The sequence below is a fragment of the Pygoscelis adeliae genome, unplaced genomic scaffold (genome assembly GCF_000699105.1).
Source record: "Pygoscelis adeliae isolate BGI_AS28 unplaced genomic scaffold, ASM69910v1 Scaffold209, whole genome shotgun sequence".
In the NCBI taxonomy this organism is placed as follows: Eukaryota; Metazoa; Chordata; class Aves; order Sphenisciformes; family Spheniscidae; genus Pygoscelis; species Pygoscelis adeliae.
The window spans coordinates 68,563-85,338 of record NW_008825538.1 but is presented as its reverse complement, the minus strand read 5'-3'; the positions used below and the strand labels follow the sequence as shown (position 1 = coordinate 85,338).

Sequence of the window (16,776 nt, the reverse complement as noted above, 5' to 3'; positions counted from 1 at the left end):
ATGATATTAGGTTTATGATAGGTTTATAGCAATATATATATAACATATAATAGCTTTATGGTATTAGGTTTATTATAGGTTTAAAGCTATATATATATAAAAAAAAATATATATAAAAAATAGGTTTATAGCAGTAGCAATGATAGAAGATGCTTGGCTTGTTGGTGTGGCTCTAAGACCTGTGCCTACAGCATCGCTTCGTCTTGAACAAGGACACCCCTCTTGGGCATGGAAGATGGAAAGGAAATTAGATGGAAAAAAAGGTGGATGGAAAAAATAGACGGAAAAAAAAAGATGGAAGGTGGAAATAGAGCCACCAGAGGCAGAGTTTGGTCCTTTTTCGGGAGAGTGGGCTGATGAGAAGAAATATTTGGGAGACTGATCTGCTCGAAATGCCGACAGCGTGAATGACAACGGGGATCGCCCCAAAGCTCTGCTGGCCCCGTAATCCTTTCCTTGCTGAGGATATTTCAGCTGCTCTCTGGGTGCAGGCTCCTTTCTGCTGGGATATTTATGTTCCCGGTGATACTCACGGCAGCATCTTGAAAAGCTTCGCATCCCTCCTCTTAGCCAGCCTCTCTCCCCAGCTGCTTTTACCTGCAGTCCCTGTAATTGGCAATAATTTCCCTAATTGCTCACAAAAGCAGATGTTCTCTCTGTGGTCGCATTGGCCCGGCTTATAAGGTACTATATACATGAGCACACAGCATTAAAGGACTAATTCCTGTAAATAAGCCTATTAAAAGGTTAGGAATAATGCCTCCAACTAAAAAGTCATCGATGGCAGCCGAATCCCACTGGTTTTATGAATTTGTTATTTGTAACGTGGCAATCCCCGTCTGCTCGGGACTGGGATGCCCTCGTGCTTGGCCAGTTGATCTTACGTTGTGGTCGGTGAATGTCTTAGCATGCGAGATCGGCCCTGTGCATTGTTTCCAGCTAATAAATCACATTTATGGGTAATTAACACGACACCTAACATATCCCCGCTATTACTGGTGAATGGGAGAAGAGACCGGTTCATGCAATCGGTCGCGAGGAGGGGGACTGCACCTTTGAGACTTTAGGTGATGCTGCTAAAGAAAAAACTGAATCCCACTTATTTTCCTGCCTCAAGGCGGGGAAAAGGCGATTCCCCAATTCTTCTCCAAGCACTTTGCTTTTCACCCTTCATAGGGAAAGGATTATCGACAGCGCTGCAGCACCGGTCCTGGGGCAGCCTGGGGAAGAGTCCTTACCCGAGTCATCAGCTTAATTGCCAGCGTTAATCCCCTGCGCTGCTCGAACCAGGAGCTGATGTGGTGTAAGGAGGCTGGGGGGGGGTAATTGCTAGGAGCTCCGTCCGGCGGTTGGGGTAGCATTGCCTTCTCGAAAGCCCCTCGATGCTTTTGGGCTGTCCTTTGCTGGCGGGGGGCCTCAGCTCTTACTGTGGATGTGAAGTCCCCATTGCCTGTGCCACAGGGAGAGCACAGCCCTGCAGCCTTCAGAGGCTTTTTACATATATAGTGTTTTTTTCCTCCAGTTATTTCTCCTAATTTAAGAAGTAGGGACTTTCTATAATTTGGGGTGGCCAAAGAGTGATTGTTTCTCTTCTTATTTTCTGGTGGGTCACATACGATCTACAATTGCTCCAGCTTTTAATACCTCCAGCAACTGCGTCAGAGCTCGCAGTGTTGCATTTTGATCCAAATTTCACCTGCAACCTGGACAAGAGCTTCAGCAGCCGTCTGCGTTGCCTTACAAATAGGCTCCGGCTTGTTTTCGTGATGGCCTTTGGCTGGGCAAAAGATACTTGTAAAAACAGCATCCTTGCTGTCAGCCAGGTGGTACCTGAAGTCGGTAGGTCACCCCCAACTGATTATTCTGTGTTTCCCACTTTGGACGTTTACGTTTTACTTGCGTAAAGCTTCCTTGCTGCTTGCAGCCGGAGAGCTCTTCTCTCTCTCTTTCTTGGACCAAAAGTTATAGCTAAGGCTTCCGAAATCCCGTGTGCTGACACGGAGGGATGTAAAGTGGAGGGCCTCCGCTGCGGGTCTGGGTCAGGGCATCGCAGCCCGGTGGTCTTGGACTGGAAGATGCTGGCACCGCTCGACTCCTGCCCTTCCCCAGGACAAACCTGAGGCCGTGCCTGAGCTCAGGGCACGGCTTTCACCAGCAATTTGTTTTTCAGCCTCTGCATCCCCTTCGGAGGTGGTGGCTCCTGGTCCTCCTCAGTGGAGCTGGCTGAAGTCAAGCAGCCGGGCTGTGCATCACGCGGTGGCCCTGGATGATGGAGAAGTGCAGAGTCTGCCATTGCAGTAATGAATATAATAAGCTATTAACTCAGTTTTGGTCCGTGGCCCCGCTTATTTATCACCGTTTCATCCTCTCAGTAGATTCGTCATCCAGTGAGAATGGAAAAATGAAGGCGTTTTGCTGAGCTGACTTTTTAAAGCAGCATCGCTCTGGGTTTGCGGCTCCAGAAATACCTGTCAGGCCATTTTCCTTTCGCCTGGAAATACGCGCCGGTATCTTATTTGTAGGTTGTGTTGAAAAACGTTTGTGTCTGGCAGCACAACTGCTCCCAGTCAGACTTTTCAGCTTGAAGCCTTCGGCAGAAGACGTGCCTCAAAATGCTTTTGGCACTCGAATAACAGAGTCAGAGAGGAAAACGTTTGCAACTCCGGTTCCCCTCGTTTGCAAACCTCATTTATAGACCCTTGCAGCCACTGGTAAAATTGTGATTTTGGTTTCTTTCTCTGTCAAACTGCGACAGAAACAAACACAGTTAATGCGAGATGCGGGGGATGCCTTCCTGGCCCCGCTCCGGCTATCGTCGTTTGTACATCAGCCTCGACCCTTTTTTTCCCATTCTAATACATGCAAATATATGTAAAGAGTAAAGAATGTTCCACCGAGTCTTGCACATTTGTTTAAAGAGAAGGAAAACAAGCCAAATTTACAGGGAATTTGCAAGCTGAATTTCAAGACCCTTATAGAAAAAGACCCAACAAGCGGCTGGCGGTGGTCGCCGATGCTGACCGAGGCGATGCTTTCTGGCGTCTTTATTTTCCCTGCGCTTGCAATCGTAATGTCATTAATATGGAGCTTTTGGAGAACTGGAGTATATCCTAATTAGCAGCCTCTGATTTTTTTTCTAGTTTCATAATCAGTGATCTCGGCTACACCAGAAGTGTTACTGTGGCAACAGGGCTGAACTGAGCAGCGGTGCAGAATTACCGCAGGTAAATTGGTGATTTTACGGATCCACGGCACTTTCTTAGCCCAGGCGCTGCTCCGTGGGACGGGCTGGCTGCTCCCCGCACCCTACAGGTGTCCCGGGCGGATTTCAGGGTAAGCACAACCAGCGATTAAGCTGCATGACCGAACGCATGCGTTTTAATTGGAGCTTAGCCTCTGTAATGAGATTTTAAGGCTGTCATGCGAATGATCCCCTCCGACACCTTTGTTTTAAGTAGGATGCTCTGACTGCTGGCCGCCCAAACGCTCTGGCTCCTGGCTTGGTCTCGGCTTGGAGCTGGTCCTGCAGAAGGGGCTGAGCCCAAAAGCTGGCCTTTATGGTTTTTTATGTGTGGGGTTTTTTTTTAAACCTTGTTTCTCCTCCCCACGTACCGTTCGCTCACTCTCCGAAAGGCATCTTGCTAGGTGGGGATGTTGTTAGGCTAAATAATGGCCATGCTTCATCCTGACTCCTCAATCAAAAGCAACCGGTCCTTTACCTATCTGGTATACTAACTGCACTCATGTTTTCTTTGTACATGTTACAAATGATGGCTGGGACAAAGGAGGGGACACCCTAAAATGGAATATTTAAAGAAATATATTCCTGTATGACTTGACTTTGTTTTTTTAATTTATTTATTAATTCATTATTTTGAATAATGGGATGAGCCGGCTTCACTCGAGCCTTTTGGGCAGTCACTCTCTGCTTCCCAGCACCACGCTGCAGCTGTGATGCCCATCCCGCGGGGCAAAGCACACCGGGAGACCATCTTTTTTCGGTCTCATGCTAGCCAGGGGTTTTTACAAGCTCTGGGGGTGTTGCTTCAGCAGATCCAGTTTAATTACCCCAGAAGGAGGTCTCACCTCCCTCTCCCCTTTGCAACGCAGCTCCTGCCACCCCAGTGACCCTCACCAGCCTGGCCTGCAGAGAAACCCTCTGTGCCCAGCACCTTCCTCCTGGTCGAGGCTCAGAGTCAGTCATTCCTCTTCTTCATCCCCGAGCTGACAGTTCCCTTGGGCTTAGCTCACCGCTCTCCTTTTTCTTAGGACTTCACCTTCTCTCGGCTTTTACCTGTCCCGCCTTGATGCTCCTTGATGCCGTGTCCTTTAGGAAACCCTCTCCAGCTGGTCGTTCTCCATTGCTACAGGTCCAAGAAGCTCTTCATCCCCTTCTGTCTCCCTCCACAATTTATTCCCTGACCCATCCCGGTTTATTCTGCGCATGGTGAGAGGTGCAAGAGCGACCGGCACGTGCTCCCGCAATCAGACAGCCGCGGTGCAGGCAGAAGAGAGTGGCTGAGGGCAAATTAGACCCGTCCTAATTATGAGGGTTATTAGGAAAATTATATTAGGAAAATAATTGGACGTATTTGTAGCTGTTCCCCTCCGAGGCACTCAGACAGCTTTCCAGACGGTGACTCTGTTCGCTGTGCCGGCGGTGCGTCCTGGAGTGCCCATCCATGCAGCTTGATGGGCAAGGACTGGAGATAGTCAAGCGCCTTGGTCTTAGACATGCCACCGATCTGCCCCTGGTATAATCGGGGATGGAGCCTACATCTCCTGGCTTTTACTTCTGTATTTTTAGCACGAGACCATCGAGTCTCTAGGCTTTATGTTAGTATTTGCCTGTTTTTAAACATACAGAGGGAGATTTCTTTCCTAAAAGCAAGGCAATACAGAAAACTAAGAACTGGCATGGCGCAGCTGCAGAGGACAGATATCCACAGTCAACATTTCTGCATCTCTTTAGGAGCCTGAACTATTTCATGTCCGGATTATTTAAGCGCCCACATTCATTGGTGTTTTTGTCTGGTGGTATTTTGCTTAAAACCTCATCAGTTTAATTTTCCTATCTTCTAACTGAGATGATAACTCCTTAGTCTTGGGACTCTTCTAGAAGGCTCACTTAGGAGCCTTGAGATGCTCCCAGCTCCTTTGGAGGAGTCTATCTTGGGTTCATTTCCTCTGGGGAGCTTCATGGCTCTTTGTTAGTGGCTCCTAGGAGGTGAGGGTTGTCTCATACATGGCGGAGGGCTGTCACGGTGTGCCGTAACTGGTGCTTGTTCACTGAATGACGGCGTAGAGCTGGAGAGACGCTGGTGGGACCCCAGCGTATATTCAGCACAGTGTAGGGATCTCCTCAGTGCTGGATGTAATCTTACCCCAGTATGAGCTTAAATCCTGACAGGTTTGCCTTCTGAAAAGTTTGCAGGACAGCAAGTTACAGAATCACAGAGGGGTTGAGGTGGGAAGGGACCTCTGGAGGTCATTTGGTCCAACCCCCTGCTCCAGCAGGGCCACCCAGAGCTGGTTGCCCAGGACCATCTGGCTTTTGAAGATCTCCAAGGATGGAGACCCCACAACCTCCCTGGGCAACCTGTGCCAGTGCTCGGTCACCCTCACAGTCAAAAATGCTCGGTCACCCTCGCACTCAAAAAGTGTTTCCTGATGTTCAGGGGGACCCTCCTGTGTCTCCGTTTGTGCCCGTTGCCCCTTGTCCTGTCACTGGGCACCGCTGGAAGGAGCCTGGCTCCGTCCTCTTTGCTCCCTCCCCTCAGGTACTTGTAGACATTGGTGAGACCCCCCGCAGCCTCCTCTTCTCCAGGCTGAACTCGGCTCTCTCAGCCTTTCCTCACAGCAGAGATGCTCCAGTCCCTGAATCATCTTGGTGACCCTTCGCTGGGCTCTCTCCAGTATGTCCATGTCTCTCCTGTACTGGGGAGCCCAGCGCTGGACACAGCGCTCCAGGCGTGGCCTCACCAGTGCTGAGTGGAGGGGAAGGATCACCTCCCTCGACCTGCTGGCAATGCTCTGCCTAACGCAGCCCAGGACACCACGGGCCCTCTTTGCTGCAAGGGCACGTTGCTGGCTCAAGGTCAACCTGGTGTCCACCAGGACCCCCAGGTCCTTTCCTGCCAAGCCGCTTTCCAGCCGGGTGGCCCCCAGCCCATACTGCTGCCGGGGGTTGTTCCTCCCCAGGGGCAGGACTTTGCACTTCTCCTCGTTGAACTTCACGAGGTCCCTGTTGGCCCATTTCTCCAGCTTGTCGAGGTCCCTCTGGATGGCAGCACGATCCTCTGGCATCTCACAACTTCTCCCAGTTTGGTGAACTTCAACTCCTTACTTAACCCAGTAAGTTATTCTTAACTGTGCTCTCAAAGGTCCTTGCAAATATTTCTGAATTAATTAAACCTGCGTCATTCACTTAGGGAGTAAAAAAGCCAATTTGGGAGCCTTTTTATGGTAGGTCAGGCTGAAGCACAGGGATTTCCAGTTTTTGGCAGCAGAGGTAGGAAGGGAGCTTGGGGAACCTCCTTCCAAGGTCTGGCTGGTGAACACCTGATCCTCTCTACATCCAGCCACAATGGTTTCACACATGTTGCTGCTGCCAGTGCCTGCTTTGAGAGCCTGTATGATCGGCATGGGAACATCTCACTAAAGATGGCCTCCATGAGGAAGACTGATCCTGGTTCAGGCCATCAGTTTTTGACATCATCCGAACAGTGGTAGCTATTTCTGGACGCCCAGAAAGCCGGGTGGGAGCAGGGTCAGGTTCCCTCCATGCACATATGATGATGTTGCCCTTTGAAAGAGGACTGTGTGTTCGCCTGTTGGACTGAGGGCCACAAAAATGATCAGGGGGATGGAACAGCTCTGCTATGGAGAAAGGCTGAGAGAGTTGGGGTTGTTCAGCCTGGAGAAGAGAAGGCTCCGGGGAGACCTTCTTGCAGCCTGTCAGTACTTAAAGGGGGCTTATAAAAAAGATGGAGACCGACTTTTTAGCAGGGCCTGTTGCGACAGGACAAGGGGGAACGGTTTTAGACTGCAGGAGGGTAGGTTGAGGTTGGATGTAAGGAAGAAATGTTTTATGATGAGGGTGGTGAAGCACTGGCACAGGTTGCCCAGAGAGGTGGTGGATGCCCCATCCCTGGAAGTGTTCAAGGCGCTCTGAGCCACCTGATCTAGTGAAAGATGTCCCTGCCCACGGCAGGGGGGTTGGACGAGATGATCTTTGAAGGTCCCTTCCAACCCAAACCGTGCCGTGAGTAAATATCGAGGTGCGGGAAAGCGGTGATTTGTTGAAGGCTGGGCAGGTGAAGAAAGCAAACCCCCAAGCCCTTGCCGCAGGCTTGTCCTCCTCCTCGTGTGCCGTTCGTTACAGCGGCTGTCACTCGTGTGGAAGCCGCCTGTTTATTTAAAAGCAAAAAAAAAAAGAAAGAAAATGAAGTGGATTTTCAGAAAGGGTGAATGGTTGCTGTGATTCATCTTTTCTGTTAAAGAGTGGAAAAGCAGAGGGTGGGGTGGGGGAATAATGTTCAGTGACACATCAAAGGCCTCGTTTCAGCTTCAGAAACACATGCGAGGAATTAGTCACTGTATCTTAGTGCAACAAAACCCTTTTCCCTCCCTAAACTCAACAGTTCCTCTCCCTGCGATGGCCAGCTAGCCACAGCTCTGGTGCAGGAGATGACCTACACCCCATTAGCCGTCCCAGCGTGGTTCGCAGCCAAAGCAGCTCCTTGCGTGATGTCAAAGAAGGGAAGAAATCAATGCACGGCTCAAGGAGCCCCCCTGCAAGGTGCTTGGCCCCCGGGTGATTTCCCACAGGAGACCGGGCTTTGCTTTTCGGTGCGGAGCTCCCAGCAGCAGGGCTCATCCTGATCGTTATTTTTACATCCTTTGCATCTCATCCAACGCGAGAGGTTTGGGGTCACGGAGAAGGGGAGCCCGGTGGTGGTGAGATCTTTCTGCCATCGGACGAGCCCGTGGGCAGCTCTCCTCTGCTGCGGATCACAGCTCCAGCGAAAGGCTGGAAAACCACAAACGGGATTTAAAAGGAGCAGGGAGGGGGAGAGGGAACAGCAGGTTTGTTTTCCAGGGCAGCTGAGCCATGCTGATGGCTTGCTGCCACCGAAAAGAAAAAAAAAAAAGACCTTTTTCCCCTTCCCTTATGCTCACGCTTGCTCTCATCTGACTGTGAGCTGCTTCAAAGAGCTAACCGGTGCAAACGCTAACCTTGCTCCTAGTTTTGCCCTCTTCCCTGCCAAAAAAAAAAAGAAGAAAACTGAACAATTTTTTATTTTTCACTGCGGTTGGGGCCAGCACAAGGCAGTCGGGTGGTCTCAGTTGAGCCACTACATTTTAGCATCCTACTGATAGCAGCAGTGGTTTCTGGGGTCCCGGAAAGCCGGGCAGAATTCGAGTTGTGTCTCCTCCTCACACACAGAAAAAGATTGCCTCATTTTCCAGGAATTAGGAATATGTCAGAGGTGGGGGTTAATCCTGCCTTTGATTGTGGACGGCTGTATCCGGGTAGGATCTGAGCACTTTCTGCAGCACTAAATACTAATTCTTTGCTTTCTGGAAGCACGGGGAGATGCAGCCAAACCCCGCTATAGCAGCAGCACACACACAAGGGCCATTTTTAAGCCGCTTATTACTTTATAAAGAGGTTATTGCCTTTTTCCCCCCCCTCCAGCATCAATCATCTTGACAAGATCCGCTTATTTTAACACATACGTCCTGCAGCCTAAAACCCAGCCTTTCCTATAGGAAGATCCCCAGCCGGGTACGGGAGAGCACGGTGCATATACGCTATATATATAGATATAAAAACAGATATAAAAATAGATACATATATATATAATATTGCTGGAAACACCGGTGGCAATTACTCAGGTTTCTAACCCTGATTTTTGAAAGGGAAGGTTGAAAACGAAGACGCAATGCTGAGCATCCCAACCCACCGGGGCCGCGGTGCCGAAGCCGGCTCCTTTCTCCTCGGCAGAGCCGGCGCCGTGACGTCAGGGTGTTTTTCTGCAGAGCTCGCAGGATGTTGCAGCCGGCCAAGAGCTGTGTTTATGTTGATAACATTACAAGTATTTCCTCTCCGTTTCCGAAACCAGCAGGGAGGGAACCGAGGGGGAAGGGAGACTCGGGTTTCTCCGGCTTTGGGGTAGGACTCTCGAGGCCTTTTATGTTAAGAAGCGGGTAACGGCGTACCGCTGGCATTTATTTATACTGCATTTGGGAATAGGGAGTATTTAATAGCAGGAGCTGGGAGCTGGGCTGGCACAGCCCTCCCCTTGCGCAGGGCTCTTTCGTTTGCTCTCTGCTCTGGATCCGGTTTTAAGGTGATAAAGCGGCGCTGGCAGCTGATTGCCGGTCACGGGAGCAGCTCCCGGGATTTTTGTGTAATGATCTACCCAGCAAGCCATGATGCTCTCGGGGCTGCCCGGCGTCCTGTTTCTTTTGACGTTCACAGTAATAAAGCCATAAAAATTCAGGACCCGTCCGGACCGCCTGCATCCAGCTCTCTTCACGAAAACGGGGCAAGCCTTGGGGAAATTGGGTAGTCTCTCCCCTTGCCAACCCTCTCCTCCTAATGCGACCCACTCAAGGATCAATGAACCTTTTAAACGTAATAGCAAGGGGGTTTGAAAGGCGGGCGTCCCCGTTAGCGACTGGTTTGTCTGCTCTTGGGGCAAACTGCTGCTGCGGAACTAGTGCTGGCATAGCTGTGGGGATCCCAAATGAACGGGATCCCAAATGAATGGGATGCCAAATGAATGGGATGCCAAACGAACAAGGTCCCAAATGAACAGGAATCCCAAATGAACGGGACCCCAAATGAACGGGAATCCCAAATGAACGGGATCCCAAATGAACGGGATCCCAAACGAACAAGGTCCCAAATGAACAGGAACTCTTGTTTTGAGAAATGGGGTGAGGGCAAGAGGAAAGGAGCCACATCCACCTACGAGAATAGCGTTTCTATACAAATATTAATCAAAACACAGCGAACAGCCACTTTTTTTCCTAGCAGTGTTTGCAGAAGAGCCAGGTCTTTCCCTTTTCCTTGTTACTGTTTTCTTGTTGCGGTAGCGATGGGTTCCTGGCGAGGGAAGCGGTTGCAATGGCGAGACCTTGGCGCCTTCATCAGCCCCTGCGAGGTTTCAGGAGCATCTCAGTGCCGCCGTTACGTCCGTTTGGAGATTCAGCATGGACTTAGGGTCCTTCTGCCTTTGCACGTGGGTCCGATCGCGAGGAGCGTCCTATTTCTGTGGGTTTCCACAGTGGGATGCTCGAAGGATCTGTTTCCTGCAGCGAGTTGCTTTCATTCTTGCTGGCGGCGCAGCTTCATGTGCTTCCCGGTTGCAATTAAGCACGGGGAGGACACGAGCTCCCTTTCCTACACTGGGGGGGTGGAAAACCTCTTTGGCTTAGGACCATCTCAGCTCCAGAGTGCAATTGCTTGTTGAGTGGCCTTGGAGCAAAAGCCAACATCCTGGTGCACTTGCCGCTGTGCTTTTCCCCAAGCTCCAGCTGTGCTGGCTTGCCGTCAACCCTAAAAACATAGAATCGCAGAATCATAGAATCATCGTCTGCTCTGTTCCTCCAGACTCCCCTCCACAGCCCCTGACCCGGTGCAGACCTCCTGCGAGATGTGTGGTGGGTGCCAAGGAGAGACCCCCTTCATCACCAGGCTCGCGTGGGTCACTGGGACAGGGTTGGGGCATCCCGGTGGTCCCAGACCCCCTCACCCTGCCACAGCGATTTAGAATCACAGAATAGTTTGGGTTGGAAGGGACCTCTCAAGGCCATCTAGTCCAACCCCCCTGCCGTGGGCAGGGACAGCTTCAACTAGATCAGGTTGCTCAGAGCCCCGTCCAACCTGACCTGGAAAGTTTCCAGGGATGGGGCATCCACCACCTCTCTGGGCAACCTGGGCCAGTGCTTCACCACCCTTAGCATCAAAAATTTGTTCCTTATAAACGTCGGGTTTTCTCTCCAAAGCCAAAACAGTTTAGACCAAGCGCATCTCAGACTCTGGCAGGCGGTTGAACGAGTTGCATGGGGTGCGTTAAGCACCAAGAGTGGAGCATGTCATCAAAACCCTACCGGTTGCGGGTTTTCTGGACATCCCACCCTGGAGCAGAGCCTCACGGGAGGCATTGCAGGACCAGCCCTGCTCTCACCAAGTGTCAGGAGGACTGAATCTGTTCAAATTCATCCAGACATATTTTAACCAGTGATGAAACCCTCTGGGAAGTTGGCTGCTCGCACCAGTGGGACCCCTTGGAGAAAGCCCTGCCCCAGGACTGGCCGTGGAGAGAGCTGAAGGAAAGCTCTTATCTCTGGAGCTTGGTTTCCTTCTGGTTCAGGGTTTGTCTGACCTTTTGGTCACCGAGTAAGTTCGATTTTTGCCAGGTTTTCTTTTTTTTTGATGGACATGTAAGTGGGTGGTGCTGGTGGGAGGATACTCCTGGGTGGGGTGGGGAGGATCTTGTATTTCTGATATCGTTTCCAGCACGTTGATGACTTCAGTGTTGTCCTTTTGCCCGGAGTTTGGGATGGGTCTAGATTAAATAAATACAATGAGAACAAACAACACAAGATGTATTTAAGAAGGGGAGGCTTAGACCGTATATCGGGAATAAAACTCGTTCTTGGCAGCGTGACGAGTTGACTTGGCGGCGAGATCTTGCAGCCTTCTCCCAGGAGATGCTGAAGATGCAACGGGACACGTGACAAAAGCCTGAAGGAGAGGAGAGAGTCGTACAGCAGCTGCCGGTCGATAGCCGCCTCTGAGCCCTCTCTGGGCTCTAGCAGATGCGAGATGCTGACCCGTCCTTGGGAGGCCCCGGGTTCTGGGGCTTGGCAGCTTTGGGCTCTCTTCTGGCCAGGACGATGACATCTCGCATCGCGCTGTCGTTTGCCTCAGCCTCTGGACCCATATCTGTTTGGGAGGAGATAACGATACCCATTTCTCAGGAGCTTTTTGAAGTCCACAGAGGAAAGAAACCACCATAAAAACCTTGTATTTAAAAGGGCTGGGGGAGAAAGCCTGGGGGAAACAACTCTACTGATGTCATCGTCCTGTAATTTTGCAGGACGTTTCCTGGGAAGAAATGTACAGTACAACGAATGTGCAGCCTGCGCTTGCAGATGATGTTGGATTATTATTTACGGGTATTTGTTTCGTCCGCACGTGCAGGGAATCTGATGGGGTTTGAATGGAGCCAAGCCTGGCCTTGTGCGGGTGTTCCGCCTGCACCCAGTAACAGGCAGGGGCTTCAGTGAGCCGGCAGGGCTCCGCTGGGCACTGCCCGCAGGGGGAGCCGACCTCTCCTTCCTCCCTGCCTCCGGTTCCTGGGCATTTTGGATCAAGGTTCCTCGCCGTGGTCTTCACGTGTATTGCATTTCAGTTTGCTCAGAGTACACTCATTTGCAGACCGTTATATGAACACATTATTAATTTCCTTTAAGACCGGGTGCTTGTCTTTGGTGCTCAGCTTCATAGCTCGTTCCTCTCGTGCTCTCCCACAGTTCGCTCGTTCCCTGCTTCATCTCTGATCACCTTTGCTGGTCCGCCAGACTGGGAGCTCTCCATGCGCCCGCCAGTTGGGAACGTATGCACATATTGATAAATCCTTCCCATCCACATGCCTGCAGGGACCCCAGCCACACGTTCACTCCTCCCTTCCAGCTCTACACACGCAAGATGCGTAGCAGCGTCCCCAGTTCGAATTATTTTGGGATGATGTTGCACGAGGGTTTAAATAACTGTTCTTTGCTCTCTTCCCCAGGTCAACATGGATTTGTGGTTCTTTCTCCTTTTGCTCGGAAGTGGCCTGATAAGTGTAGGTGCTAACAACATTACGACAGGTAAACTACACTCGTCGTCTCCTCTCTTTTGTCCCTAAACCATCAAAGGAGTAAGTGCTCGCATGCTCGGTGACTTACCCCTTCTGCCCTCCACTTAACTGCAATATTAAGTGTCAAAAAGAGGGTGATGGCCTGCAGGTGCTCATAAATGGGACCTGCAGGTTTTACCTCTAGCAAATACTGATCCTCGCCTACAGAGGCTCTAACCTTTGTACCTCCTCGATACCGTAATACGTATTCAAGTTACCTGCTTTTATAGGGTGTGCATCACCGTGCTGTGCAAAGCATTCCCTGTCCTGGACTTGGGATTTTTTGGCTGTTTTATCCCTGTAGTTACAGTCGCACGAATCTCCGGCATCTAAACCCTCCAGTGTTACTGAAAGGTATCTCATGGAGGTTCCCTTGCGCTTTCTCCTCTCGCAGAGCCACCCACAACAGTGCCCACCTCCCCCAGGAGTCCCACCAAAGCTCCTACAGCAGGTCCTCAGGATGGGACTACGACGAGCGCAAACGGCCTCAACATTAGCACTCCAGTGACTGTTTCTACCGTGGCGTCAAAGCCACCCACAACCACAGCCACCAGGATCTCCCCCAGCACCACCGCTGTCAGCCTCAACACCTCCATCCTGGGGACAACCCTGCCCGTGCCTCCAGCCACCTCCCTGCTACCCAGCGTGACGCCATCTGCTCCGCGCACCGCTCTCCCCAGCACAGAAGCGGAGACGACGGAGAGGAATTTCAGTGCGACGGTGACAACGCAAGAGACCTCTTCCGCTGCCCACAACGGTAGGCATCTCCTTCACCTTTTCTTCTCCAGGCCACCCTGCCTCCGGGTTTGTGTCTTTGCTCTTCTTTTGTTTTGCTGAACAAAAGAGAATGAGAAGACACTTTGGGGCAAATTCCATGGTGATACGAAACAATATAACTCCCCGAACTGACCAGATCAGAAGAGATTTGTCCTGCCGAAGGCTTGGGCTTCTTGCCAAGATGCTGGGGCACCAGAAACCCTAGGATCTCCTTCCACTTTTGTCACAGATTGATTTAATCGCTTTTTGTGGTTTCCGGCGTGTGAAACAGGGCGAGTGCTGCACAGCTCCCAGGTGCTGGCTGAAGAGTTGATCCGTAACGGGTCTGTGTAGGCAACAGCAATAAATCACTCCGGGTTGCTGCTCAGCTGCAGAGCTTCGGTTATCCAGAGTGTTGCTGCATTTATTTGTATTTTGGTAGCCACTGTGGGCTCAAGCCATGCTTTTTGGCACTGTGCAAGCACACACGCAACAAGGCAGTCCCCGTCCCACAGGATGTAAGGCTTAGACTAGAGGTGGCCAACCAGGGGCGAGACCCAGCTCCTGGGGAAAGCTGGTAAGTTGGCTCATTATCCAAAATTAGCCAAGCTGGGGATGAAGGATGGTGCCGTAGGACGGTGCTGGCCCATCTGGTAGGGTAACCTGTTTGCTCCACCTGATGGCTGCTAAACCGCTTGCAGACACAAGCCACACATGATTTGATGAACCATCTGAAGGTGCTCGGTCTCCACCGTGGTGAGCGCCAGGAGCAATGCGGTGAGACCTTATTGAGCAGAGTATTCCATGCACTGGATGTCTCAGTCTTGCATTTGCTGGCACATCCGATGATGGGATGGGTGCCCCATCCCTGGAAGTGTTCAAGGTCAAGTCAGACGGGGCTTTGAGCAACCTGATCTAGTTGAAGATGTCCCTGCCCATGGCAGGGGGGTTGGACTAGATGATCTTTGAAGTCCCTTCCAACCCAAACTATTCTGTGATTCTATGCTTACGTTGTCAGTTTTTTCCCCATTACTTGGGCTACTTCAATCTTTGAAAGGTCTGGATGAGCAAGATTTGTCTCTATTGCCATGCTGCTGTCATTCCCCCTTGGCACATCATAAAAGTGGCCCCTAGGAACGTAGAGTTTGGCTGCTCAGTGTAGGTTAAGTGCACAAATCAGGCAAAAAGAGGCTGAGGTGACCAGAAATCTTAGCTGATCTGTGATTCTTCAGCCATGGTTTGCCCATTGCTGCATCGTTTGAGACCCAGCTTTGATACTACGTGCCTCTGAGTTGCAACAGTTACGTAGCAGTGCCTGCTAAAGGTTATAGTGAAAGCCTTGGCAGTGCAGGATTTAGTGGAAAAACAGGATGGGTAACTTGGTGGTGGGGTAGAAAAGACCAGAAGAAGATAATACTGGAGTTAATGCGGGGACATGTCAAGCATACATTCCTTAAGAATAAATTCCTCAAGGGATATTGGGTGTTGGGTGTCTAAACCCCTCTTCGCGTCAGTGAGATGTGTGTGCCCTCTTCCTCTGGGCATCTTTGGAAACCGCAGCCCACGAAGCTGCAGTGAAGTTGTCTTTGCTACCGACATAGGAAGGGATGTGGCTGAAGGAAGTTTGCAACCCAACTTTTGTAGTGTCCTGCCATCCCTGAACTCATCCAGCTTCCTTTCAAACACAAATCCTCAAGGCTTTTTTGCAGAGTGAAGAAGTCCAGAGTAACCCTAGATACACGCACGGTGCAAGTTTAGAATAAACGTAGCCTTCGAGTGGGAGTGATGGAGGCAAAAGCCTTCTGTACTGCTAAGATCTGGATTTTGTAATAAGATGTCTGCTAGCGGGGGACTGAATTTATCGCTTCTGTGTCTTTGCCACTTTTTTTAGGACTTTGGTTGCTGTTTTTGGTGAACTCCCTCGGTGTACGCTATGACACGTTGGCCGTTGCAGCATCAAGGCCACATGTGGCTTCTCACTTGATGTCAGTCCCGAGAACAAATGACCAAACTTGATTCTTTTTTTATTTCAAGTAATTTGTCAAGGAGCAAAATTAGTTTTAGGGCTGCCTTTGCCATTAATCTTAATGGGGAATTTGGATATCAGTCATGGAAGAATTAAGTGGCGCTCAAGAGAGGGACGGGGGCAGAAGGCACCGCATGAGTTACATGTTGTACAGACAGTTCCTGCTTCTCCAAACCTACCAGGATTGTCCTCAACCCCGTGCTGCAGCTCTTCACACGTAAAACGGGCGTGGGGTGCCTGTGCCAGCAGCGTTGCAGCAGGAGAGCTGGGCTGTGCTCTCATCAGCCCAGGTTTGTTCTGGTTTCCTCTAGATGAGACACCCAAAACAGCGGGCAGAGGTTTCCTTGGACGCCCGTCATCCCCATCCCTGAGCCCAGCTGCTCTTAATTGAACTCTTGGCTCAGCCACTCTTTTAAAATTATGCACGAGTGTTATCTCTTAATATTTAAGTGCTAATGAATTACACCAGTGACTTGCTGGTTATAGGGTTGAACGGTCTGTGTTGTCGATGAAGAGCCGTAAGTCGTGTTTATCGACGTTACAGCTCGGCTTCAGCTCCCTGCTCTGCTGATAAAAAGTTGGGTTTTGTTCCTTTTTCCTTGTTACTAAGTGAAGGCTGAAACTCGTTTCAACATCCTGGCTTTGTAGCTGGTGTTTTAAAGGAAAGATTTACAAGAAGATGATGAGAGTTACTAAATTTGTTACTGTCTTGGTCTTTGATCCTTCCTGACTTATTAAAATGTGTATTTCTTTGTTGCTAAGAGACTTTTGTTTTCTTTTTCTGCAGGTAACTCTGACAGAAGAGGTAAGAATTTTATATTTCATTGCTCTGTAGCCAAGCCCTCAGTAAAAGCATTTCCAGAAGTATTCTGCTATTAGATAGCTCTCCTTATGACACGCTTCCAAAATTGCTTTTACAAAGCCTATCAATTGCAAAAAATTGCTTTTACAAAGCCTACCAAGCTCTTCAGGAGAGCTGGTGACACACTGATATCTTAATTTGTGTTGGGCTCTTCTTTTCAGAAATAAACAATTCTGTACCAATTTGTACATGTCCTGTTAGAGACGAGTTCC

General features: G+C 50.3%; 1 protein-coding gene across 1 annotated transcript in view; it reads left to right on the top strand.

Annotated features, from left to right (window-relative positions):
* Positions 1-16,776, top strand: part of PTPRA (protein tyrosine phosphatase, receptor type, A) — a 106,024-nt gene that overhangs the window by 62,717 nt on the left and 26,531 nt on the right. Inside the window, exons 3-5 of the mRNA XM_009331859.1 lie at positions 12,813-12,891; positions 13,315-13,677; positions 16,490-16,507. Coding sequence (XP_009330134.1) covers positions 12,813-12,891; positions 13,315-13,677; positions 16,490-16,507 — 460 coding nt within the window. The remainder of the gene's footprint in view (positions 1-12,812; positions 12,892-13,314; positions 13,678-16,489; positions 16,508-16,776) is intronic.